Raw genomic sequence first — 26,239 nt, forward strand, 5'->3', positions numbered from 1 at the left:
CCGGACGACCTCCAAAGGGGGTCCACCCTACAGCCTAGTAGGGACTGAGGTACAGCTACAGCTTCTAGCCACCATGCACAGCCCTGTGGACTCTACTGAGGATGAAGAAAGCTTGGAAAAAAAAAAAAAAAGGAAAAAAAACAAAACATACAAAACACTCACAGTTCCCGACCGAAACCAAAGCAACAACACAGGTAATGCCACACTACTTACGTTTAAACAGTTGATCATATACTCCACCTTTTATTAAGAAACTGCACAACAAAGCCCTTACGCGTATCTGCCCGCATGCAGCTATCCGTGGTAAACAGTAACGTGATTTCATTCACAAACTTTTCAAAGCACTCTACTCACCCAATGAATGAATCACAAGATACAACGGCTGGACGAGCCCCCAATTTGTCACGACCTGGCTCACAGATCACAACAAAAATAAAGGGGGAGCACACAATCAACTTGACTTAACCAAATATTTATTTAAAGAATATGCAAAAGCTTAAATGGTCAAGACAAAGCCGAGGTGTGTGTCAGTGGATCAGTATGTCTGGTGTGGGTGGAGTGAATGTGTGTGTGGCAATCATGTAGCAATCAATGATTGTACCCTCTTTCACCCTCTCATGGAACAGTTCTAAAGTTTCTATACTGTTGTGTACCTTTTTCAAGCTGGCCTATTATAAAATCATCCAACAAAACATTTTTCAGACATGTTGTCTCTTCCTCTCCCTGTTTGCATCCACAGCTCATTTCATTTTAGTGACGGATTTCCTTTTTCCAGTAGTCATAATCATTTCCTGTCATTGTTACAAAGGCCTGAACATTCCAAAATCATGCTTTCATACAGGGCATGGTAAAGACTGTGCTCCTGTTTAGTCTGGGCAGGGATCACCTCTTTTGGTCTTACCAAGGTTTGGCTGTTTGGTCCATCCCCAAAGTGTTCCCACTAAGTTGGGAGCATCAGATCATCTAAATTGTTTTGGTATGCTGAAGCATTAAGAGTTTCTTTCACTGGAAGTAAGAGGTCAAGCCTGGCCCCCAAAGAACAACCTTACATCTTAACCACTCTCTGCCAAACTTTACACTTGTTTTCACACAGTGCAGTCAGGCAGGTACCGTTCGCCACCAAACCAAGACCCACCTAAGTGTGATTCTTCGCTCTAGGGCAGCGGTCCCCAACCTTTTTTGCGCCACGGACCGGTTTGATGTTAGACAATATTTTCATGGACCGACTATTCTACTGTCGCCTCACTGTCACTCTAACCCTGCCCAAAGAAACTTTCCTTAAACTTTTCCTATGTCACCAATTCTGTTCATTACTTTTATGGACAGGATTTCTAGGCGCAGTCAAGTAGCGGAGGGAGTCAGCTTTAGGGGTCTCAGGATTGCATCTCTGCTTTTTGCGAATAATGTTGGCCTCATCGAACACTGACCTCCAGCTTGCACTGGGGCAGTTTGCAGCCGAGTTTGAAGCAGCCGGGATGAAGATCAGCACCTCTAAGTCCGAGGCCATGGTTCTCAGTCGGAAAAGGGTGGACTACCTACTTTAGGTCGGGAGAGAGACTTTGCCCCAAGTGGAGGAGTTCAAGTATCTCGGGGTCTTGTTCACGAGTGAGGGGAAAATGGAGCAAGAGATTGAAAGACAGATCAGGGCGGTGTCAGCAGTGACGTTGTTATGGTGAAGAGAGAGCTGAACCAGAAGGCGAGGCTCTCAATTTACTGGTCAATCTACGTTCCGACCCTCACCTATGGTCACAAGCTGTGTGTAGTGACCAAGCAGCAAACCTCCGGTCTGAGAATATGAGACAATGCGGAGGTGCTAATACCTGCTGTTTCTTGAGTGTTTGCTTGAGGCTGGCTCTAGAAGTGGCGGAAGTCACATACACAACAAGCCAAAAAAAGCCATTTTCAAAGCAGAAATTAACCTATTTACAGCCTGGTTCAAAAAACGTCTCCTATTTGAGTCACTAATTTTGCTCCCACTGTATGGGGGGTGAATTTTTTTCTAACGCGGCCGTTCAGAGGATATTAAGATCGCGAGCTCCCTTAATAAGAGGCACAGCTGAGTGTCATGTGACGGCCGGTGCCCTATGGCTGTAGGCGAAGCCCTCTCCACTGCCAATATGGCCACTATTGCCAATGTGCTTCATTTTCTGTTTCAGAAACAGACTGGTGACGTCAGCGAGACTAAGTCCATGTTTTCTACAGTCTATGGTAGTGACCGAAAGAACAAGATCACAGATACAAGCAGCTGAAATGAGCTTTCTCTGCAGGGTGTCTGGGCTCAGTCTTAGAGATAGGGTTCGTAGCTTAGACATCCGGCAGAGGCTCGGGGTAAAGCTGCTGCTCCTCCACATCGAAAGGAGCCAGATGAGGTGGTTCGGGCACCTGGTGAGGATGCCTCCTGGACGCCTCCCTGGGGAGGTGTTCCATGCATGTCAAACTGGGAGGAGACCCCAGGGCAGACCCAGGACACGGTGGAGAGATTATATCTCTCAACTTGTCTGGGAACGCCTTGGTATCCCCTCAGAAGAGCTGGTAGAAGTGGCCGGGGACAGGGGCCATTGGTCTTCGCTGAAGGCACTGCTGCCCCCGCAACTCGGTCCTGGATAAGTGGTGGGAAACAGATGAATGGATGAATAGTAGTACAATTAAAAAAACATCTCATGTAAGTATGCAACAGGTGTGAGCATTTTCATCTCATGTTCAGCAAACTTCAACAATACCCCCTTTGGAAATGACTTCCTAAAACCACCAAGGAGCCTCTGGGTAGCCAAGCAGCACTTTTTGAACTGTGCAACATATCAGCTGAACCAATCACAAAAATAATACCCTCCTGTTTGAATGATTGTGTTTTGAACGATCCAGCTTGAAAGATCTATTGTATTGGTGATTGGTTCTGGGTCAGCCAGGTTTTAGAGACCTCACATTTCCTGGAAATGAAGCAGAACCTGCACAGAACTTATCACTATCTTGTTAGCCTGAGGTGAGCTAGCATGCTAACACACACAACAAGGATGATTAACAGATGCAAAGACTGCATTCGTCTACTGCATGCATCGCATAGCCAATGTGGGCGTGTTAGCATGTATTTAGCTCAGGATTCTGCCTGCAAGAAGCCTCAGGCCAGTGAGGAAGAGGTGAATAAACATGCTTCACTTAAATTGGTTAAGGTGGTGAACGCATGAACTATCTCTGTCTCTGTGAATCAAGTCTGCGTGACATTCAGCTGCAGGTGAGAAACGTATTAAGCGAAACTTGAAGCTCTTAATCAAACTGGTGAAGCCAGCAGGAATAAATTCTCTGTGCTCTCAGAGCTTAAGTACGCTCTTATTGACTCTTATGAGCTGCAAAATTCACATAAAGAAATGTGTTTGAAATCATCTCCAGCTGTCTGATGGCTCTGGTTGCACTGCAGTGAAATAAGTCTTACATAGTGTCTTCTAAGTGTGTCTGTCAGTTACCTTTCCAAAGGGTAGAACTTCCATCTGTGCTGAGCATGTTAAATATCCCCCTTGTCCTGGATGCGCTGCCTTCACCTGACTACGTGACAGCTGGAGGGCTTTGGGAGATGAAGCTGAGGTTTTCAACCAGCTCACACACTGACTCAATCAACACTAAGCTGCGAAGAAACCCAAAGCCTGAAAGGACTTCATGCAGTCTGTCTCCCTCACTCCCAGCGTCACAGCCAGAGCTGTTCATTCACTCTGCGCTGCTCTGTACAGTGAGGCTGCAGCCGCTTTCACACATCTCTGCCACCTTCCTGTCTTTGTGGGGAAAGCCTCTTTAACCTCCAAAACTCAGTCAACTTCAGTCAACAGATCCTGTCCTTACACTGTTACTGTCATAAATCCACGTAAAACCATTGTGTACTCATTGGCTTCTTTGAAGATGAACTCACAAAAGTAAATATTTGATGACAAATCACCATTGTGCATGACCCTAAACACCCCACAGCCACGTTACACCACACAGATCAGGTCACGAATAAAATACACTGAGATGGAAGAAGACACATTAGGGCAGCAGTTATGTCCTTTTTCTGTAGTCACATGAAAGATAAATCCTACAGTTTACAGTGGCCTGTGGTGCTGGATTCATCGGTCTGTCACTCTCTGGGGACCTAGGCGTGGGTGGCTGCCTGTGGGTCGTTGCTCTGAGTGGGTGGATCAGGGTCCTCCTTGCCGCTTGGGTGGCGGTCTCCGGCACTCTGCCTTAGCTCGCCTCTGCCTAAGCTTGCCTCTGCCTTAGCTCGCCTGGGGGGCAGGACTGTACCACGATCTCACCACTGCGCACACGCTGTCCGCCCCACCTGGCCTTGCTGCGGGTGATGCCTGTGCCCTCCTCCTGGGGGGGCCTGACCCTGGGGTATTGGCTCCCGGGGGGCTGGGGGCCTCGGGCCTGCTGCGGGGTGGTTGGGGTGGGCAGGGTGTTTGGGGTGGGGGTGGTTTGGGGCCGGGTGGATGGGTGGTGGGGGGGGGGGTGTGCTGTCTGCGGGGGGCAGCTGCTGCCCCGGGTGCCCTGGGTTTTTTTTTTCCCTAGCACCCTTGATGGGTCGGGTTGGTGCCCCTTGGGTCCTGGGGCTGTATTTGGATCCTGTGGCTCTGGGGGGCGTGTGATGGGTCTCGGGTGCCCTGGTGGGCCTTGGCCACGGTTTCCCTGGGTATGGGCAGCTACTTGGGTATTCGGTGACCACCTGACATGCATGTGTGTAAAGACACTCAAGCTCCTGTTGAGACTAAATGTAAAGAAGTGATTGGTCCTGTCAGAACATGCTGAGTTAGGCAGTCATACCCATCTTCTCACGTCCTATGTCTCCTCCATATCTCACCACTGAGGGCCCACCGCCCTTTTTTAATCAAGACTACACACATCTCTGGTGTCTCTGGTTTCTTACAGCCTTTACTTCCAGTATGGATTTAGATCAGCACAGCACTAGGACTACTATCTTAAACCAACTACAATACCTGTTTGTTCTTATCCCAGTTGTCTTGTTGTCTTGTCTTGTCCTGTCTTCTCTGTCACTGTTTGCCCTTCCTTTACACTGTGGTGTGGCACGGCCCTCCCCTTCAGCTCACATCAGGGGTTAAATAAAGTTTTATATGATGGAGTAGCCTACAGGGAGGGCTGGTGATGGTCACTATAGCAGCGAATCATATTCAGGTATCTCTCACTGCTAGAAAAAAATGCATTAGTCTTTCCAACACTGCCACTGGGCACAGCTCAGCTAGAGAGATAATGCAGACAAGGGGAAAGAAAGAAAGAAAAAAAAGAAAAAAAAAAGAAGTATTGTAACAATTCATACTATCTCTTTGAGCAATAAATGAAATGTCACTAAATGGGCAGGCTGTGAATATTCTAGCACCAGCAAATAGATGCACCCGGCAGGATAAAAGAAATTAATTATCTCCCTCGTGCCCTGCCTGCTCACCATCAGCCTACTATGGCTTCCAAAAACTGATTTTTTAATAACGAAAAACACGCTCAAAGTGTGAATTAATGCAGACTGTATTTTAAGAAACACGAAATAAAAGAAAAGTCTTACCAGAAAACTCATGCACCCTCCCGCTGTGGAAGACGCGTCCGTCGCCGCCACCACAACTGCCACGTCGTCCCGGGGAATCGGCGCGACGCCACCGATCTCCTCCTCAAAAAATGCTTCACCTGTGTTCTGGTGCTCCCCTCCCAGAGAAAACTCCTGCAGCTCCCCAGGGTCCAACCAGTCTTGTTATCGCTGTAGAATTTGAGTTTCTTCCTCTGCATGCGGGAACGCCAGACTCTCTCCTCCAGACCCTGCTCAGCTAAATCTCCTCCCTCCTACCTTAAATCACCTCCCGTCGATAACTGTCTGCTGCCTCAGAAGTCCCACAAGCCAAAAAGGCTCGATTGGACTCCTTCTTCAGCTGAACGGCATCCCTCACCACTGGTGTCCTCCAGCAGGTTCGGGTGTTGCCACCCCGACAGGCACCAACCACCTTACGGCCACATGTCCGATCGGCCGCCTGAACAATGGAGGCACAGAAAAAAGCCCATTCGGACTCAATGTCCCCTACCTCCCCCGGAACACAGTTGAAGCTCTTCCGGAGGTGGGAGTTAAAGCTCTTTCTGACAGGAGACTCAGCCAGACATTCAAAGCAGACCCTCACTATACGTTTTTGTCTACCAGGTCTGACCGGCATCTTCCCCCACCATCGGAGCCCACTAACCACCAGGTGGTGATCGATTGACAGCTCTGCCCCTGTCTTTACCTGAGTGTCCAAGACATGCGACTGCAAGTCCGATGACACGACTACAAAGTCGATCATCAAAGTGCGACCTAGGGTGTCCTGGTGCCAGGTGCACATATGAACACCCTTATGCATGAACATGGTGTTCGTTATGGACAATCTGTGACAGGCACAGAAATCCAACAACAAAACACCACTCAGGTTTAGATAACCCCTCCAGGTCTCACTGTTATTGCCGACGTGAGCGTTGAAGTCCCCCAGTAGGACGAGGGGCTCCCCAGATGGGGTACTCTCAAGCACTCCCTCCAGGGACTCCAAAAATGGTGAATACTCTGAACTGCTATTTGGACCATAGCCACAAACAACAGTCAGGATCCGTCCCCCCAACCGAAGGCTGAGGGAGGCTACCCTCCCGTCCACCGGGGTGAACTCCAATGTACAAGCCCCGAGCCAGGGGCAAAGAGTATCGCCACCCCTGCCCACCGCCTCTCACCATCTGCAACTCCAGAGTGGAAGAGAGTCCAACCCCTTTCGAGAAGGCTGGTTCCGGAGCCCTTGCTATGTGTCGAGGTGTGGCCGACTATATCTAACCCGAACGTCTCAACCTTGCGCATCAGCTCAGGCTCCCTCCCCGCAAGAGAGGTGACATTCCATGTCCCTAGCTAGCTTCCACCAAGATCCCTGCCTTCGGCTGCTGCCCAACTCACACTGCACCTGACCCCTATGGCCCCTCCTGCGGGTGGTGAGCCCACAGAAAGGGGGTCCCACTACCACTCTTTGGGCTGTGCCTGGCTGGGTCCCATGGGAACAGGCCTGGCAACCAGGCGCTCGTCATCGATTCCACCCCCAGGCCTGGCTCCAGGAGGGGGCCGTGGTGACCCACGTCAGGGCAAGGGAAACCTGGCACCATTGTTTTTACTCGTCATAAGGGGTCTGTGTGAGCCACACATTGTCTGGTCCCTCCCCTAGGACCTGTTTGACACGGGAGACCCTACCAGGGGCATAAAGCCCCCAACAACTTAGCTCCTAGAATCATTGGGACACGCAAACCCCTCCACCGCGATAAAGTGGTAGCTTACTCACGGAGGGGCCAAATGAATTAAGTTCTTTGAAATGAAGTTAAGTTCATTTAACACAACTGAACTGATTAAGTCAAATGAACCTGATAATTTGATTGTTCTCAAATCAACATTTTTCATCAATCCAACGTAAAGTTTTAAAAGAATCTTGGAAACCAATTGCACTAAAAAGATTCGTAAACATAACTCATAGTCTTTAGTTGAATTTACTTTATGTCTACTTTTACAAAGTTTAATTTACTTTACAGCCTATTGTGTTTACTTAATTTTAACCATGAGTGAGGAGGGAGTGCAGTGGATATTAGACCCCACTGTACACTGAGAGGTTAACCTGCCAAGGGCAGGGGCAAATGTCCAGGGCAAGGGCTTTCTGTGCTCCACATGGCAGGGACTTGCCATGATAAACTTGGTTTTGATTTCAGTTGTATTTAAATAACCATTGCTGAGAGAGTATTTTAATTGGAGCCCTCACTGCTGCTAGGCAGCCAGACCATTGAGCACAGACAGGTGGTATGTGCTGTGGGGCACAGACCACTGAAAATGCATTTATCTCTCTCTTTTTTTCTATACATTTTTTGTGGGCTACAATAGCAATGCAGAATTTCAAGTTGACATGACACAAAAATACAGAGAAAACCTCAACTGAAAATATTTAGTTTGATTAATTTAAAAAATTACATCACTTTAACTGATTAAAGATTCCCTTTTTACATTGCACTGTCCAAAAAGATCAGCAGGTCTAGACCTGCTGATGTTAATAGATTTGATCGACAGAAACCCAACATCAAGATAAGATGAGTCTGATCTCATCTTAACCCACCATGAGTACAGAGCTTCATCATGTTAGACAGACATATGAGGAGCCTGTGATGGGGTTAGACACACAGACAGACAGACAGACAGACAGACAGACACACACACACACACACACACACACACACACACACACACACACACACACACACACACACACACACACACTGTGGAAAGGGCAGTTGATAACACTCTGTGGGGAGCCTAATCACCTCTGCTTTTAAAAGGATTGTACTCTGAATGGAGCTAAATGTGTTAATAAGGTTTTTTTTTTTAAGTCATAAGCCTTGTAGGCTTATGACAATACTTTCCTGGGATCATTTTGAGGCGTCCCTGCCGGACATATTTGACTTTACCCAACTGATACAACAGTCTAGTTAGCAACAATCAGGAGCCATTGTTTCCACCAGCCCTCTTCAGTATGGAGCCACGCCAGGTTATGCTGACAGTTTGAGTTATGCTCCTGTCTGTACGTCTTCAGAGATAGTGTGTGAAGTCAAAATGAAGGTATGAGTCAGACGCACGCCCCGAGGCACTTTTCATAAATGAAACAAGAATTGTAAAAATTATTGATGACAGGTTGGCATGAAAAGACAAGTTTGTTTAGTCTTCCTTCCAGTTGAGAGAGCACTGTGCTGTCCTATTACATACAGACTCAACAAAGCCATTTACAGAATGCCAAGTGTGACGTCTTGACGTGTAACAAGCACACCCAAGTGCTGGGGTAAAAACTTAAGCCCTGTCACAAAACAGTTTTTAAAATACACAATAATGACTTGGTTTTGACCATTGTTGCAGGTCCTGTGATGACTTTATCAGTCATCCTGGTATTTGTCTGCTCCTAATCAACAATTTAAAAAGAGATTCTCAGCACCAAACTACCTGCATGAAGTTGGCCCCCCATCCTATGCAAAATTTCAGAAAAACAGTCTGTTTTGTTTGTGCTTCATTTGTACTGGTTTGTGCTGTAAAAATGCTATCTGTGCTGCTACAATTTTGAAGTTATTACTTATTATTTTGTAGGTCACCCAGAGTTCATCCAGCCCCCAATTTGCTCCAAATAGCTCCGTTCCGTCGTGTTTTGTTTGTGCTGGTTTGTGGCATAAAAACTTTGATTTTTTCAGCTATGGTTTTATAGATAATAAACACTTGAATTTCTGGAGATAAAGTTACTGCCAGAAATTTTCTCACGCTGGTGCTCTTCATTTGTTTTGGCTGCAGTCAAACAAAGTTTGTCTTGTCCGAGTAAAAAGGCTTTACTAGTGTGACATGCTTACCTGAAGTTCATCCTGCAACAGTGGCTTTCCAGGTGCTTGGGAATGAAAAAAGCACAGGAACAGACAAGGAACATTAAATTAAAACTAAAGTAGTAATTTTCTCAGCTTGGTAGCACAAGCAAACTTTGTTTAACCGCAGCCAAAACAAATGGAGAGCACCAGCATGAGAGCATTTCCAGCAGTGACATCATCTCCAGAAAATAAAGAGTGTAATATCTATAAAACCATGGTGGCAAAAAAAACCAGCACAAACAAGCCTTTAACAAACGGTACCATTTTGGGTCCATTTGGAGCAAATGGGAGCTGGGTGAACTCTGGATGACCTTTAAAATAATATGCAATAACTTAAAAACCATAGCAGCTCAAACAACAGTTTTTAGGCACAAAGCAGCACAAATGAAGCACAAATGAGACAGACTATTTTCCCAAAATTTTGTGTGGGATGGGGGGCCAGCCTTGCGCAGGTCACCAAACTGATTGTTTCTCAGTTCTTTTTCTCAGTACCTGCAGATAATCTGACCACGGAACCCATTTATGGCACCTGGACCCAAAGTTTCTAAGAGGACACTTCACTGGCAGGCAATGGTTTTTCCTTTACTCTGCCCAAAAGAAAGAAAAAAAATGTGTTAATTTTTGTAATAATGTTTCAATAATAGCTCCACATAACTACAAATAAACCCATATCTTTGTCGCTTTGCATCCTGGGAAAAGTTGCCTTGAGCAAAGAAAAAAGAAGATCTTTTTTCATTTGCTTCAAAACCAATGCACACCTTGAAGAGAGGCCCGTCTTATTGATGGTGCTCATCATCATATCATGGGAAATGAAGTCTTTATCATGAAAATTCACTGCAGTTTCTGGATAGTCCTCATGGTGCCATCTTTTTCAAGGTCACTTAGAAACTCCTCACAGGGACTTTAAATGGTGCTGAAAAAAAGAGCTTTCTGATATAAGAGTAAAGGGATGAACATGCCTAAATATAGCCCACATTTAATGCTGTCTTCAGAGTTTGAGTTGTAGTTAAATTTGGGATATTGTGTTGTATAGCTCACCCTGTCTCTTCGAGCTGGCTTTTGTGCTGGTTCTCTGTCCAATTACTCAATGAAGGGGCCAAGCTTCCTGCTGCATAGTACACTTACTGTTTAAAGGATCTTGTAAATAAAAAAAACACAGCTGCATATACCTTTGAGAACAAGTCACACACACACACACAGACACATATAAATGCTCACTGATGTCCCCAGTCCTGTGAGGAGACACTCGTTTATTGTCAATCTCATGCATTCCCTGCCAGTTTTACAGGTGTATGCCTGGTTTACAGGCCCCCTTTTTTTCTTTTTTTGAAGTGGATTCATGTTCGGGGATTTTTTTGCTATGCATTAGTATAAGGAGGATAAACAACTTGAACTGTCACATGCTTTTGTCTGTGTGAAAACATCTCCAAATCTTGAGCTGAACAGTCGATGATTCAGAGGGTGTGTGGTTGCAGAGTCATAGCCAATCCCTCCCACTTACACACAGATGCACACACACGTCAGCAATACTTCCTTCCCATGACTTTTCTAGAGTGGCTTGAACGCACTGACTCAGACAGCTGTTGCCTTCAGACTTAGATGACAAGTGGCATCCTCTCTGCTGGCCAGGTGGTAAGTCATTTCAGTATAGTGTGATTCTCCATCCCACAAACGTCTGCTTTTATTCCCAGCTTTTCTACTTGATACTCAGTTTAAGTGATATTTTTAAGAGTCTGTATTGATAGCTCTTACAAACCATTGAAGAGAACCAGTTCTTTTACATGTTTAAACTCTGTGACTTTCTTTCTGCTCTTTTTTTTCAGACTTTAAATCATTTGAGTTGAGATGGATTCAACAACAGCAAAGATGGAATCAGCAACAACAATAGACTATAATGAATATTATAGTGATGAAACACCTGTTGAACCCTGTACTAGAGAGGAAGACAACCTACTGGGAGCTTATATGTCCAGCATCTATTACTTCATCTTTTTCTTCAGTGTTCTTGGTAACATGCTGGTTCTCGTGATCATTCATCAGTGAGTAAACCTCATTATATGATGAACCTGATAAAACACTGAGTACATACTTGAGAGATATTGTGTTTTTTAAGCAACTCGTTTCTATTTTGCAGTTTAAAACTTTGGGTTAAAGGCACTTTTTGCATGCTTGGTGCTTGGTAGCTTATTTCAAACCTCTTAGTTTGTCCCGTAACAACAAAAAAACATGATTATAATATCCACAGCCATAGGCGTCACCTGGCCTGGGGATCCAGGGCTTCAGCCCTGGGTAATTCACCGGGTCAGTCAGTCTTCTCCACCTGCACTCTCTCCTGTTCTGAAGAGAGAGCGCCGTTGCATACAAGCGCACATAAAGCATCTGTTTGCATGAAGCGCGGTCTCATCACAGTCAGCAAAATGAGACACAGAGAGCACTGCTATAACTTTTAGAGGACTTTTAGACTTCAGGTCGTTTTGGCCCAACACAGCCCTCTAACACCCCTGCTTTGTTTAAAATGATTGTCGAGAGATGCGCTCATGGTGATCACAAGTCGTGGATCGCACGCACTGTCAGCTTGCTTGTGCTTGTGTATGGAGTAAACCATGCCAAAACCCAACTCTCCAAAGCATGCCAAAGCAGAGAGTGAATCCTGCACAAGCACGGTGCAGTTGCGGTCACACTGGCCATTCAAAACGTGCTTTAGGGCTGACAGCACTTCTCGAAACAATATATATATATATATATATATATATATATATATATATATATACATACATATATATATATACTCACGCATTTAATTAGAAACTACATCTACGTTACTCTGAGTTCTGAACACACTTTGGATTATAATCATCTTCCTTGGGTATCTCATTACCCTCAAATGTAAGAAACACTACATAATGAATTAATGAATTAATATGTTACTAGGGCAACACACATACACACACACACACACACACACACACACACACACACACACACACACACACACACACACACACAAAATATAGGTTAATATAAGAAATGATCATGTCATAATGTGAAGACTTGTATTGTAAAACTGATGATGTTTAAACTAAGGAATGGAGAGCTTGATGAATATGGCTTGTTTAATCAATTATTTGATTCACTTCTTCCTCATGCTTGAGGTTGTTAAAAGACCCGAGACAGTAGGTGATATGTACACTTAACATGTATTAATTAACTCATAGGACAGATATGGTGTTCATATATCAAAAAAGGAAATAAAAACAAGTGGAAAATACCAGCCACACCATATTAACCAACCTTTTTTTGTTTTGTTTTGATTTTAAATAATCAAGCAAATATCCAGATTGATGGGACCCTCTTACTCAAAGTTTCTCACTGGTATCTGACCTTCTAAAGCTTCCTAAAGCTCAGAAAGTATAATTAGAGTTTTAATCAGAGTTTTAATCAGTGTTTTAGTGTAAAAAGTCACTTATTGAAATTAGATTGTGAAGTATGAGCTATCACAGCAGTGATGGTTTTGTTAAGACTAGGGAAAAGATTGTGTTCTGCTCAGCAGCAGCTTTCAGAAATACAGCTCTCCTGTATGATATTCAATGTCACGTCTAAAATATTTAACAACTATCCAAGGTTATTGACCTTCTGAGGACAGGCTTAACAAAGCACGATGGCTGGGTGAAATGAGAGTCTTGTTGTACACCGATGAACCACAAGACACTACCTACACACAACTTCATCCTCATAATCTCAATCAAGATACTGCCAACCTGTGCGGCACCATCCATCGTCTGTGCTGGTTTCATCAAGAGATTAGAGCAGTATGACATCATGACACCAGTAACCAGATCTACAATGCTGGTTAGTAGTGGGTGGGTCCACCACAGCCAGAGATGGCAAAAGTACCCTGATTCCTTACTTGAGTAGAGGTAAAATACCTATGTAAAAAAATGACTTGAGTAAAAGTAAAAAGTACTGATCCAAAAATCTACTCAAAAATAAAAGGTACAGTGTCTGAAATATACTCAAAAGTACTTTAAAGTAAAAAGTATTTTTTAATACGCAACTCACTGGCTGCAAAGTTATTAAACACAGGATCATATGCTGCTGGTCTGCCGATGGCCGATGCTGCCCGGAGGGGGGGCTGGGCCGAGTCAAAGCTTATGGCTGTTTTTTCAGTCCCAGTCCGCCACTGACCACAGGAGAGTCCGGGGACGTGTAGAGGGTGTCTGTGAAGTCTCCCCGACAGGCACAAGATGACATAATGGTCATGCCACTCTGAAATGAAATTGAATTGTAAAACTGAATCTACCTTATGTGAATTGAAACTGAATTTGGTGTTTTTGAATTGAAAGTACAAAATGAGATGACTTTTTCTGTATTTTTTAATTTAAGGTTTAAAAAGAGTTAAATTTTCATAGATAAAATACAATTTCAAATTCATTGAAAAAACCCATTTCAAAACATAAAATTCCATTATACATGATGCTTTTCTAATTCAAAATTTTTATTAAAATCAAGTTTCTGATGGCACAAATATAACCTCATACACATCACACTTCTGAACACTGAATTTTGGACCAGGATTAGCTCCTAAACTATGGGGTCACAAATCATGCTCAAAGGCCTAGCTCTTGTTCTACCTTTTTAATAGCACTTTTATTGATAGCACATCAGGCAGCGATTGTTTCTCTCTGTACAGGTGTTGCGTTATTGTCACACCCAGCGACTACAGATGAAAATAACTCAGCTTCTCTGGCCAATGGGTGCTGCTCCCATGACTGTGTGGGACCCTTACCGTTGTCCATGTAGTGCAGCTGCTGGAACGTTAGTGGTGTAACAGGTGTGGGCGGAGTGACCTGCTCAGACACACACACACCACACACTTGTAACTGAGTAAAAGTCAAAGATTGACCAAAAAAATTAATACCTCTAAAAGTACAAAGTACCTGAAAAATCTACTGAAGTGCAGTAATGGAATATTTGTACTTGGTTACTTGACATCTCTGACCACAGCTCAGACTGGCTGAAACATCAGGCCTACCATTTGCATTAACAGAGCAGTGATTCTAGGGACATCCAGTCAGGTTGACTGAAGCCAAACCTTTCCTCGACTAAACCAAGACAACCCTGGCTTGGATATTCACGCTTTATTTTTCACTACAAATGTCAACAAAAAGATTAGGGTGTAACTTTTTGGTACCACTATTTCTTTAATTCATGTGTCTTTGTTTTCCTCTTTGTGTTTTTTTATGTAACCGTCCCCAGGTTTGAGAGGCTGACCACTGTGACCAACATCTTGCTGCTGAACCTGGTGCTGTCATCCCTCATCTTTGTGTCCAGTCTTCCTTTCCTGGCAGTCTACCAGCAGCTCTCCAACTGGATCTTTGGTGATGCCATGTGCAAGATTGTTGGTGCTGTCTACTACCTGGGCTTCTATAGTTCGGTCCTCTTTCTCACTCTGTTGACCTTTGACAGACACATTGCAGTTGTGTACTCGCTGGGTGCGCCTCGAATGAGGAGTCATCGCTATGCTGTGATCTCCTGTGTGGTGGTGTGGGTAGTCAGCAGCCTGGTGTGCGTCAGAGAGATGATCCTCCAGTCCGCATATGTAAATGCTATTGACAACAGAACCTACTGCAATGACCTGGAGGGAAACTTAGAACAAGTGGCTGCGAAGCGCATCAGAGAGACAGGGTTTTACATCCAGCTCTTCCTTTTCTTGATCTTCCCTCTGGTTGTTATAACTTACTGCTACGTTAGGATTGCTATCACTGTCCTGTCATCCCAGCTTGTTACCAAATTCAAAACAGTCAGGTTGATATTTTTTATTGTCATTCTGTTTTTTGTGTGCTGGACCCCGTACAACGTTGCAATGCTGATGCACGAAAGAGCTGAGGAAGCAGGAATGGATTGTGACAAGGCAAAGAGATATGCTAAAATACTCCATGTGACTCGTAACATGACCTACATTTACTTCTGCATCAGTCCCATCTTTTACACATTTGTGGGGAGGAAGTTTCAGAACTATTTCAGGCAGATACTAGTGAAACGTTTCCCAAGGTTGAAGAAACATATTTCTGTCAGCCAGGAGCATAGCAGAAGCATGTCCACAAAAAGTACCCAGAATGGGCTCTAGAGAGGGGTTCCAGAGAGGGGCTGGCCTCTGTCTCTCATGCCATCGACCTATGGAGCCGAAAGGAAGTGCTGAAGAGTTTTCACAGCACTCCAGAGATGATAATAAAAAGTTAAGCAGTCTTGTTATGTAATAAAATGCAATAGAAAATAAAGCAAATTCCTGGCTCTATAAAATAAAAGGTGGCACGTTGACCACTGTAATCGTTGGTTGGGTTTTCTCTTAAAAATTTCCGCCTTCCACAGCCCATCAAGACTTTTATCAGTAAAAGAATCAAGTAGAAGGTGAACAGTGATGGGCTTTCTTAAGGATGGGGTGTGTTGCTTTTTTGGGGTGGGGGACTTTTCTGTCCATCTGGTACCCCTGTTCTAGCTCAAACAATCCCAATGTTTCTCAAACTGGTGTTTCCAAAAAAAATTTCAGCCTTCTAGCCCCCTCCCCCCTTTCCTTCTGATTGGCCAGACTTCTGGAGTACCTTCAAAGAGTGGAGCTATGGACAGAACTTGGAGTTTGGGCCCCACCCCTACAACACATCCGTTATAAGATCCTTTTGTAATGACCTTATCATTACTGCCAGTCTCATGACGTTCACATGAGGTTCATGGAAAATCAGCACGTTTAGTCTGAACAACCAGGGGTCTGTTTCACAAAGCACCTTTAATGAAAACTCGGAGTCTATTAACTCTGAAATAGGGGAAACTCTGGGTTTCAGACCTTTTCGAGTGGTACTGTTTCACGCCTCAATCACTTACATACACAACTTAATCCATCCTCATCTTTGCAAGATCACTGCTCGCAGTCATGCGCTCACTTCCCAGCAGATATTATGTGTTGCACTGGATTTCGGTGCTAGCAGGGTTTTTTTGTACGCAGAGCCTAAAATGGCTTTTACCATTCTTTATGGTTTTCCCTTTCTTTCTATTGGCTGAGTAGAAATCTGTGTTAGTTTAATTGGGCTTAGTTATTTAACAGAACATGATATTGATAAGAAACCCATTTGTGTGTGTGAAAACAACATTATTTTTGGGATAAAACCACTGCACAGACAAACAGCACCTTAATATTTACTCTACAATGTGAAGCATGTTAAAATTGAGGTAACCCCCCATGAGATTATGCTGAGATTTTGAGATTTTATCTGCTTGAATGATGTTATTATATTTCCTTTTTCGCTGCTGCCAAGTGTGTGTCAGTACCATAGGATTGCATCTAATTTAAACAAATTAAACTAATTACTATGTACATAATCATAATTTTAATTTATTTTTATAAACAGATTGTCCCTGTTATGTTATTGAGCTAGCAAAGGACTACATTTATACTCACATTGACCCAAGCAGCAATGATCTCCCATGCTGTCTCCCTCTCTTGCAGCTGCAGCTGTGTCGTTCTCTTTTACTAATAACATGTTCAAACTCTTCAAGTGAGCACATTATAATTTCTGATTGAATTGGGGTGAAAAATGTGTCTCTTCTCCTCTCTGTTGCCATGGTTGTCCATTGAATCTGGGCTCCATTGATAACGGCTTTTTATGGTTGGGTTGCACAGGCTTAACTCCAGGTGAAACTACTCTGAGTTGATTAAACTAACTCAAATCAGCTGGTCTGAAACCGAAAACTCAGAGTTTTTAGGGTTCTCAAAGTAGATCAACTCACAGTTCAGAATTAGACTCCGAGTTTATTGAAACTGCTTTGCGAAACGGACCCCAGAACTGTTTCTTACTTGTTTCAAATATGTGAAAGCAGAATACCCCCACTTTAAATAAACACACATCTTCTTTATTTTATTTTTTTGTGTTGTAATCATGGTGCACCCATTGACAGTTAAAGACCTACATGTTGTCTCTTCACATCTCTCGTGAGTTGAAGAGGAGCCATGAACCATGTTTTGAGCCAGGCTGCACATGTGTGTAATCTGAATTACTGCCATTTTGTATGCTTGTTTTGTTTTGTTTTTTTTGTTTGTTTTTTTTTGTTTGTTTGTTTGTTTTGTTTTGTTTTGTTTTGTTTTGTTTTGTTTTGTTTTGCTCCCAAGCGTCACCTTTATTTACAAAAACCTAGGCTCGGCTGCCCCATAAAATTTATCAGGTTGCTAAGAGTCATATTTTGTATCATATCTGCAGTCAGGTTTTTGTGCTTTCTTAATCTCTTCTACAGCTGTTTGTTCCTAAAGAGAACAGGGAACCTGTGGTTCCACCATATATAGGCCTCCCCAGAATAATGTACTTCTCTGAACCAATGAATCATGTGCAGTCATAGTGCAGTCATTTCTCACATGTTCTTCGCCTGTTATTGACTAAACTTGTTCCTTTTATGTTCTGTATGTACTGATTTCTATTTGTTTAAAAGTTTGAAAAGATGGTCTGGACACTGTGAGAAGAGGCTGTACCACAACAAGAGTTCAGCACTTCATAAATGTTTGGTTTTAGTTTGATTTACTCCTTGTATTGAACTGTAAATACCAAAGCTATTAAATCAGAGCTCATAATCAGCAGGATGCATGCCTCTTTTTCACAGTTTGACACGTCTGAGACAGAGGAATCAATGGTGGTTTGATTAAAATTTAAACAGTATTCATTTCCATATTAAGACAAGAAGTCAGACATGATTAGAGTCCTCCCTAAGTTTTACCAAATGAAGTCTGTATTTAATGGCCAAGATCTGTTGAGAACCAATCAAACCTGTGGTTATAGAAACTATTATTTATCGTTTACTACATTCTTACGGATGGTCCCAGCATTGGTGCTGTTTAAATCTCCAGCAAATCACCTGCCTCAGTGCCTTCTTTTCCCTCAGTGGCGCTGCTACATTTCACCTTGTAAACAGCTGGATGATAAATTGTAACCCAGGCTTACTTTGCACAATTCTTTCTACCGGAGGAGAGAAGTAGGAAAAAAATTAAGCCGTCAGGAATGAAAAGGGGCTTCAGCTAAAAGTAATGCTTCCAGATAAGAGGTTTTTTCCTCCATTTTTCTCTGCTCATTCATGAGTAAAGTCCAGGCCACGGAGAACTTAAAAAGTCTGACAGTGTGCACTGGAGATAATCAGATTAAACGTGTTTCGCAAATAGGAAGAAAGAGGAAGTTGAGTCTTGGGCAACATAAGCCGGGGAGGTTGGTAATACTTTAAAGTGAAATGAAAAGTACAGTGACACAAACTCCCATGTTGTAGTGTTACCCTGTTAAATGCAGAATAATCCAATATGTTCAGTTCACAGAGGGAGAAAAAGAGGGTTTGAAAATAACTCAAACTGCAGGTCATCTGCTGCCTGTGACCTGCTTGTTAACAGCCGGAGAGCAGCTCACTGCTACAGCAGCTCCACACAGGCAGAGAGGGAGGTGGCTGATGTGATAAATGATGTGCTACACACACACACACACACACACACACACACACACACACACACACACACACACACACACAACTGGGAGGGTCAGAGTTCTGGTTACACAAGCGGCTGCAGTGTTCTTAAAGAGGGAAGAAGTTCTCTGTTAAACTGGAGGATTATCCACAGGGGCAATCTTCTGAATGATCAAAGATGAGATGTTAAAAATGCTTCATGCAAAGGTTATGTTCATTTGTTGGATTAATATAACTTCTCCATTTATTTATTTATCTATTTTTATTTTGCTGTATTGATAGTTGGGGCCCACATATGTCTTTGTAAATGGTGTGTAAGTGTAGGATCATAGGCAGTGGACAGGATGGGCTTTTTGGTTCCTAGAGTGATTCAGGCCATCTACAAACAGCCTGTTTCACTGACACTGAACTCTGAGTTGATTTACCTCCGATTTACCCTCTGATGGGACGCTTTCTAGTGACAGAACAGCTGATTTCAGTTCTCCTATCAGCTCTGAGTAGGTTCACTCTGAGTTTAACGCATGTCGCACAACTACAAAAAGACAACATTAATGAAGCTCCAAAACACTGATTCACAATGGCAACAGGCAACAAAGAACAGTCCAAATACTTAACCCAGATGGAGCTGGAAATCCCTGTGCAGTCATCTATTTTTAGAGAAAAGAGCAACATAGCAGCAGCGTGGAACAAAACTGCTGCAACAGTCACTGTGTTACTTTGGATGAAGTGACATTTTTTCAAAAATTTAATCACAACTTCAAAAAATGAAGGGGAAACTGGTGGTGGTTTCCCTGAACTCGCTCTGAAAACTTGCCCTGTCATGGTGCAGGTTTGTCCCGCACATAAAGAATCTGCATGGATGTAAGGACACATCCACAGTGGGTAATGTGGGACTGATAAAAAAAAAACAGACAGGGTCTATACAGCTTCCCATGGAGGCCTATCAGACACAGGCTTCTCCATCAAAGAACATGTCATGTTTGGTAAAAGTATTTGCAGATTTTGCAAGTTTTCCCATTAACCAAGAATGGAGAAATATGTCTTTTTATCCCAAGTACACTTCAACTATGAATAGAATAGAAAATACTTTATTTATCCCCGAGGGGAAATTCAGGAGTCACAGCAGCATTTAAGAAAACAAAAGTAAGAAAGTGTATAAAAAGTGCAAAAAGGTCCACAAGAAAATAGGCAGCCTGTCCACCACTCTCCAGCCCAGCCAGTCTCCACCTCCACAGGGTCCAGGACTGAGCCTCCCCAGCAGTCTGTTCAGTCTCTGTCTCCTGGATCCTGTCTGCCCACGGCAGGCGAAGCTCCTCCAATGTGGCGCCGGCGTCCGATGTCAGCACCGTCAGCCACATTTGTGAATAGCACAATGCCACTCTGCCCTCCGGCAGCCCCTCTCCTGCTGGGCTAGCACGGCTAGCTCGTCCATCCCACCGGAGATAGATCCCACGTTCCCAACAACGATGGATGGAAGGACAGGTCCACGTCGTCACCTCCCAGCTCACACCCGAGAACCAGCATGTCGTCCTCACCTCCTCCTCCTCACCTCGAGGGAAATCATCAAGCCCTACACTAGTTAGCATTGACATGCTACGGGCTGCTAACAGCTAATTTTGCATGTAAACTATACAGCCATGGTTACATGTAGGATCTCCAGACAAACACAGGAGAAAAGTAGTAAAAATATCGCTGAAGCCACAAAAAATTTGGTGTCCAAATATACTTTTATTTACTATGAGAGAAGGAATCGAAGGAAAAATCCTGAAAAGCACATTGTATAAATTCTAAATAATTAATTTGTGCGCAACCCTGATCAGGATAAGGGGATCGGAAAATGAATGAATGAAAAAATAATTAACTTGCATCATCGTTATTCATTTTTTTCTTTCACACTGGTCTTGTGTGTCTCGTTTGTGTCAAGAAGGTGTCGTCTGGTCCTGCCATACAATTGGCCTTCAGGTGTGCGTATGAGGTATGAACTTTCTGTGTCAGCAGGCTAAACCACAACTGCAGGCTTCCAGTGCCCTTGTTGCTGGAAACAGATGTTTTGTCCTTCATGAAACTATGTCATAGGCTTGGTTGACCTGTTGTAGAATCTTTGCCGGTGTTGCTGTTGGTGGACTCTGCTTGCATGTGTATCTGGGGCTGAAGCTGTTGGTGGGTGGTTGGTAGTGTAAGCAACGACTCATAAGCAGCTGAGCTGGTGATTTGAAGTTGTCCACTGGTGTGTTGCGGTATTCCAGGAGGCTCAGGTGGACATCTTTATGATGCTTTGGCTTTTCTCAGGAGGGATTTGGCAACTTGCACAGATTTTTCTGTGAGGCCATTTTTGATATTGAGATGTTGTTGGATAGAAGGAATGCTGATTCCAGTTTGTACCAGACAGAGAGTGTTAGCTGCACTGTAAAAAATTTCACCGTAAAATTACAGTAAGTTACTGGTTAATAATTGCATTACTTTCACAGCAAGTTGCAGCAAATATTTTCACAGCAATTTACCGTAAGTAATACACAGTGGTTTACTGTAATTGTTTCACAGTAGTTTACATTAAAACAACAACACTTTACTGTTAATTCACGGTTGCCAGGCCCAAGGAATTACCGTAAAACAGGACAAGCAGCCTATGCTGTGGAGCACAACCAGGCAGCCAGGCAGCCAAGACAAGCAGCCTATGTCATGGAGCACAGCCAGGTAGCCAAGACAAGCAGCCTATGCTGTGGAGCACAGCCAGGCAGCCAGGCAGCCAATGTCACTGGGCACAGCCATGCAGTCAAGACAAGCAGTCTATGCTGTTGAGCACACACAGCCAGCCAGCGCAGTGGCCCACAGACAGGCAGCTGGTCCATGCCATGGAGCACAGACACACTGTCCCTGTGTGGTATCTTAATGTGCATCAGGGTCTCATACCTACAGTGTTACCTCCTCACCCATGGTTTTCCTTTTGGGTTTTGCAGATTATTGAGTTGAAACAACTGAAAAGTTTAAGTTGGACTGATGCAAAATGTTGATTTGAGAAGAATTAAAATATTTAGTTTATTTGACTTATTAAGTTGTGTTAAATTAACTAGTTAATTCCATTTCAAAGAACTTAATTTATTTAGGTGTGACCAAATGAAGCAATTCATTTAAGTTGGTCCAACTACTTCTTTTTATTAGTTGTACTAACGCAGAATTTCAAGTTGACATGATCCACAAAAACACATTGGAAACCTTAATCTAAAAATTTTGAGTTGGATTGATTAAAAAAATTACATCACCTCAAATGACTAGAGATTCCCTTTTCACAGTGTAAGCTGACATACACTCTTTGTTTCTAACGTGATCTAAAAAAGATTTTGTACTCCTATTATTGACAAAGGAACAGTTTACATCTGTGCTGGGAGCTGGCCCACACGGTGACGCGCTTCATGGCCTCTGATGCGCGCCCCGATGGTCAGTCTGTTCTCCCGGTAGCTGAGGTAACAGAGGCTCCGACCGTCTCCGCTACCGGGTCTTTCCAGCACACTTTTTCCGCGCTGGCATGGATCATCCAGACCAAGCAGTCACTGCGCCTCGGCCACAATAAAAAAGCGTCAGAAAAGCAAATAAAAAAGCGTCAGAGAAAAGAGGAATTAATATGGTGAACTTCACACTAGTTCAAAAGGACAATATGTAGATAAAGTAAAGGTGGAAAACAAGGGTACAATAACTTGACAGAATATGTTAAACTTACTTTGGTGGCATCAACCTTGAAAATGTTGAAAATCTGCTGCATGTCCCACAATTCAGTGCATGGAATTTGCTGTGTTTTTGCAGTGGATAGTCTTAATACAGCATTTCATGGTGAAATAATGCAATAAAATGCTGTAAAATCCTGGTAATAATTGAAACGGCAAATATCACAGCAGTTGACTGTAGTAATACTGTTGTTATTGTAAATTTTAAAATTACAGTCTTATATTGTAATTATTACAGTTAAGTCCTGTAAAGTTGTAATACAGCAATTTACTGTGAGAAAATACAGTGAAACATTGTGAAATCCTGGTAATTTTTTACAGTGTGATTGTGGGTGATCTGGGGCTGCAGGAGTCACTGGAAGTGGTGCTGGAAAAGGAGAGAAACACATGGATAATAAACATGAGAAAACTCAAAAAGCACATAGACGAAAAGCCAGAAATTGTCAGGATACTCTATCCGTATACCACGTTCAGAGCTGGAATCCACTGGCGTAGGTCCTTCTTTCACAGAGGGCTTAAGAGCCGGCGCTTTGGATTGCCCAACTAGGAACAGGTGCGTGGAGAACAGGCGCAGGAAAGCACAGGGATCCAAACAGGGATGGGAGGGGGAAGGAAGGAGAGAAGGCTCCACACTGTTCACATGGATCACCACAACTAATTAACCATGCCAAGGATGCACTCCCTTGTTTTATTAGTATTTGGCTTCCTTAATTTTCATTTATATGTAGAGAGAAGGGAACGCCACCCTGGGAATTTCACCCAGGGAATTCTAACTTAAATTGAAACCTACAGAAAAGCCAAAGACCAAAGTTTACAACAAAACAATTATTCTATCAGTAATTCTTAAAATTGTTCTTTAAAAATAGAAAACAAGAAAAAGGAAAGAACCAGTCATCAATTGGGGGATAGAGGGCCTGTGGCTGAGTCTCACCAGGTGATACGGGTCAAGGGGAGGGATCCCAGTGAAGGATATCAAATTGAAAACACCCCAGGCACACGTGAAGAACACGCACACTCAGTGAATTAACTCAAATAAGGCACATGCACAACCGGGAACCACATTTTGGACGTCATAACTGAGGGCCCTCTGGTGCATTAAATTACTGCAGGTGGAGTTTTTGTTTGTTGTACTTGTGCCTGAATAGAGCATTTTAATGCTCTTTTCCCCCAAAACCCTTTTTACCCTGTGACCAGCTGTGTTTGACCAATCAGGAAAAAGCAGAGAGACAGTAAGCATCCTCAAGTGTAGCTTTAGAGAAGAATTATTCTGTTATTTTCCTGATCACAGAAAAAACAAACAAACAAACAAACAAACAATATATATATATATATATATATATATATATATATATATATATATATATATATATATATATATATATATATATATATATATATGTGACTGAACAAAGAAAAGCAGAAAGTCTTCATATTTTAGAGACAGATGAAAGCATTTGCTGTTTCATACTGTAAGGAATCAGTGACTTCCACCAATGCTGACTGGAAGACTTTGAAAAAACTATAAAAGACGTTAGAAAGATGAACATCTGACACTTTCTAACCTCTGAAGTCCGACTGTCAGCGAGTCAAAGAGTTTTAAGTCAAAGTAAAGGTTTGATAAAGGCTGTGAATCTTGAGTTACCAACTGGGTTAGGAGAAATGTTGGATGATTATTGAGCAGAAAACCACATTTTAATTTATTCTAAAAACAATACTTTCACTCAGGATAAAAATCAAAAGGGACTTGGTGAGAGACATCACTGTTAACTCAGAATGGTGATTTAAAAAGTTGTGCATCTCTAAATTCACAGAAAAGCTAAACCAATTCGAAAAACTTAATCACAGAGAACACACACAGCTGTCTCTCCCCAGGTCAGTGGAATGACCCAATTTTTATTGTTTTATGGATAAATCAGGAATAAAAGAAACTGTGTTTACCCTTTGTGGGTTAAGCCAAGTGGGAACATTCCTTGATATCACATGGATATGGTTTTGTTTACCTGCCTAGAAGTTTTAGACACCTGGAACTTCAAACTTTTATAACCATTTTTATAAATGAGTTGCTCTCCTGAGCTTCTGAGTGCAAACTTTGGCTCAGACTCGACCCTGAGCCAAACCCAAGATGGAAAGTTGGAAAGATACAGGCAGAAAGGAGAAGGCCCCTCACAATCTCCAAGTAAATCTATTAATCCCAGATTTTACCTGAAAATTTAAAGGAATGAAGAATTAATATACAACACTAACAGACAAAAAGTAGAGAGAAAGAGAAAGTAAATTACCACACCTTTCCTGTTTTCTGCAGAAAAGGTTGCTTTGAAAATTTGCACATTAGATGTGCTTTCTCACTTCCCCTTTTAGATTGGCTAAAAAGCAGATTGCAACATCTCAAAGATACAAAAGAGGGTAAAAGTAACGAAGAGAAACACATAGTCACGTGTCTGCAGGGCAGCAGTTCACCCGACTGTCTTCCCTTTTTTACAGCGTTCATGGAGGCGATAGCCAACATGAGGCCTTCATCTGATCAATACAACCCACAGCCCTGCCTTCACTGGGCCAGCACCCACCCAACCACCCCTCCCTGCTGCAGCTGCACTCCCTGTAGCAGCAGCTGTACGCCACAGTGAGGGCTTGCAATTGGGCCACGGTCAGCTTCCCCTGCCAGGACATCGATCAGGAGCAGGAGCCCAGCAGCACTGGTGGTGTTCAGTTCACCCTCAGGTCTGCTCAGCCCCCCTCTCCCTCTCTGTAACTGAGGATGAAATCAATTCCTCAGGAAGATTTTAATCAGAACTCAGGGACTCGCAAATCAGATAAATAGTTTCCATTGTCCATATGAGGCCAAACTAGTCTGTACACACACTATCCTAATTTGGTTATGCTGGAGAGATGAAAATTCACGTTTACTCATTCTGAAAGAATGACTCCGGGAAAGATTGATCTTAACAATGCCAAAGTACAATAAATAGTATTCCTCCTTATGGTAAGAAGTAAATATGTGGTTAAACAGGAAGACTCAGCCTCGAAAGGGACATGGAAAATGAAGAACAGGAGTTAAAAAGAAGCATATATTATTAAATTGTTTCATAGTTATTCTCGATTGTTTCCACACTAGCACTGCTAGTTAAGACTCAGAGACCACAACATGTAACCCATGCACTAACCCCCTGAACCAGTTCTGCTGAACTATAGGCCAAGTTTCTGCTTTACACTAAAACTGCAGTTCTACCACACACTTTTTACAAAACACTACCCACAATTCCCGGCATTTGGCACATTTCATTAAAGAGATTATCTTATTTTCACACTCTCTGCAGAAAGTTAACTTCCTTACTGTACACACAGACTCATCACAGGCGCAAACACCTGTTACACCTGTACTAAAGCTGACTAAGATGGCGCCATTGTGTGTGGCTGGCTGCATCTTCTGTGTGTTGTCTTGTTTTTATTGCTTTTAATTCATGAAGTGTCAATGCTTCTGGTGTATGATTGCCTGAGTCTTTTTTAAAATCCATGACTCTGTGTACAAAATGTAAGCGACGTGGGTGTAGGTGCAGGAATGAATCAGTCCAAAGACGTTCTGGGTCTTTCTCATAACTTTAGTCAGCTTCTCCAACGTATCGAACCACAACAACAAC

General features: G+C 43.1%; 1 protein-coding gene across 1 annotated transcript; it reads left to right on the plus strand.

The window, feature by feature from the left end:
• The first annotated feature begins 10,986 nt into the window (after positions 1–10,986).
• Positions 10,987–15,529, plus strand: LOC141807656 (C-C chemokine receptor type 3-like). The gene is made up of 3 exons (XM_074693795.1): positions 10,987–11,034; positions 11,226–11,441; positions 14,659–15,529. The coding sequence occupies exons 2-3, from the start codon at positions 11,248–11,250 to the stop codon at positions 15,527–15,529; spliced, it is 1,065 nt and encodes a 354-aa protein (XP_074549896.1). The 5' UTR covers positions 10,987–11,034; positions 11,226–11,247.
• Positions 15,530–26,239: the final 10,710 nt, after the last annotated feature.

Source organism: Halichoeres trimaculatus, unplaced genomic scaffold, assembly GCF_033239565.1.
Source record: "Halichoeres trimaculatus isolate MK-OKI-2021-1 unplaced genomic scaffold, fHalTri1.1 fHalTri1_scaffold_18, whole genome shotgun sequence".
Taxonomy (NCBI): Eukaryota; Metazoa; Chordata; class Actinopteri; order Labriformes; family Labridae; genus Halichoeres; species Halichoeres trimaculatus.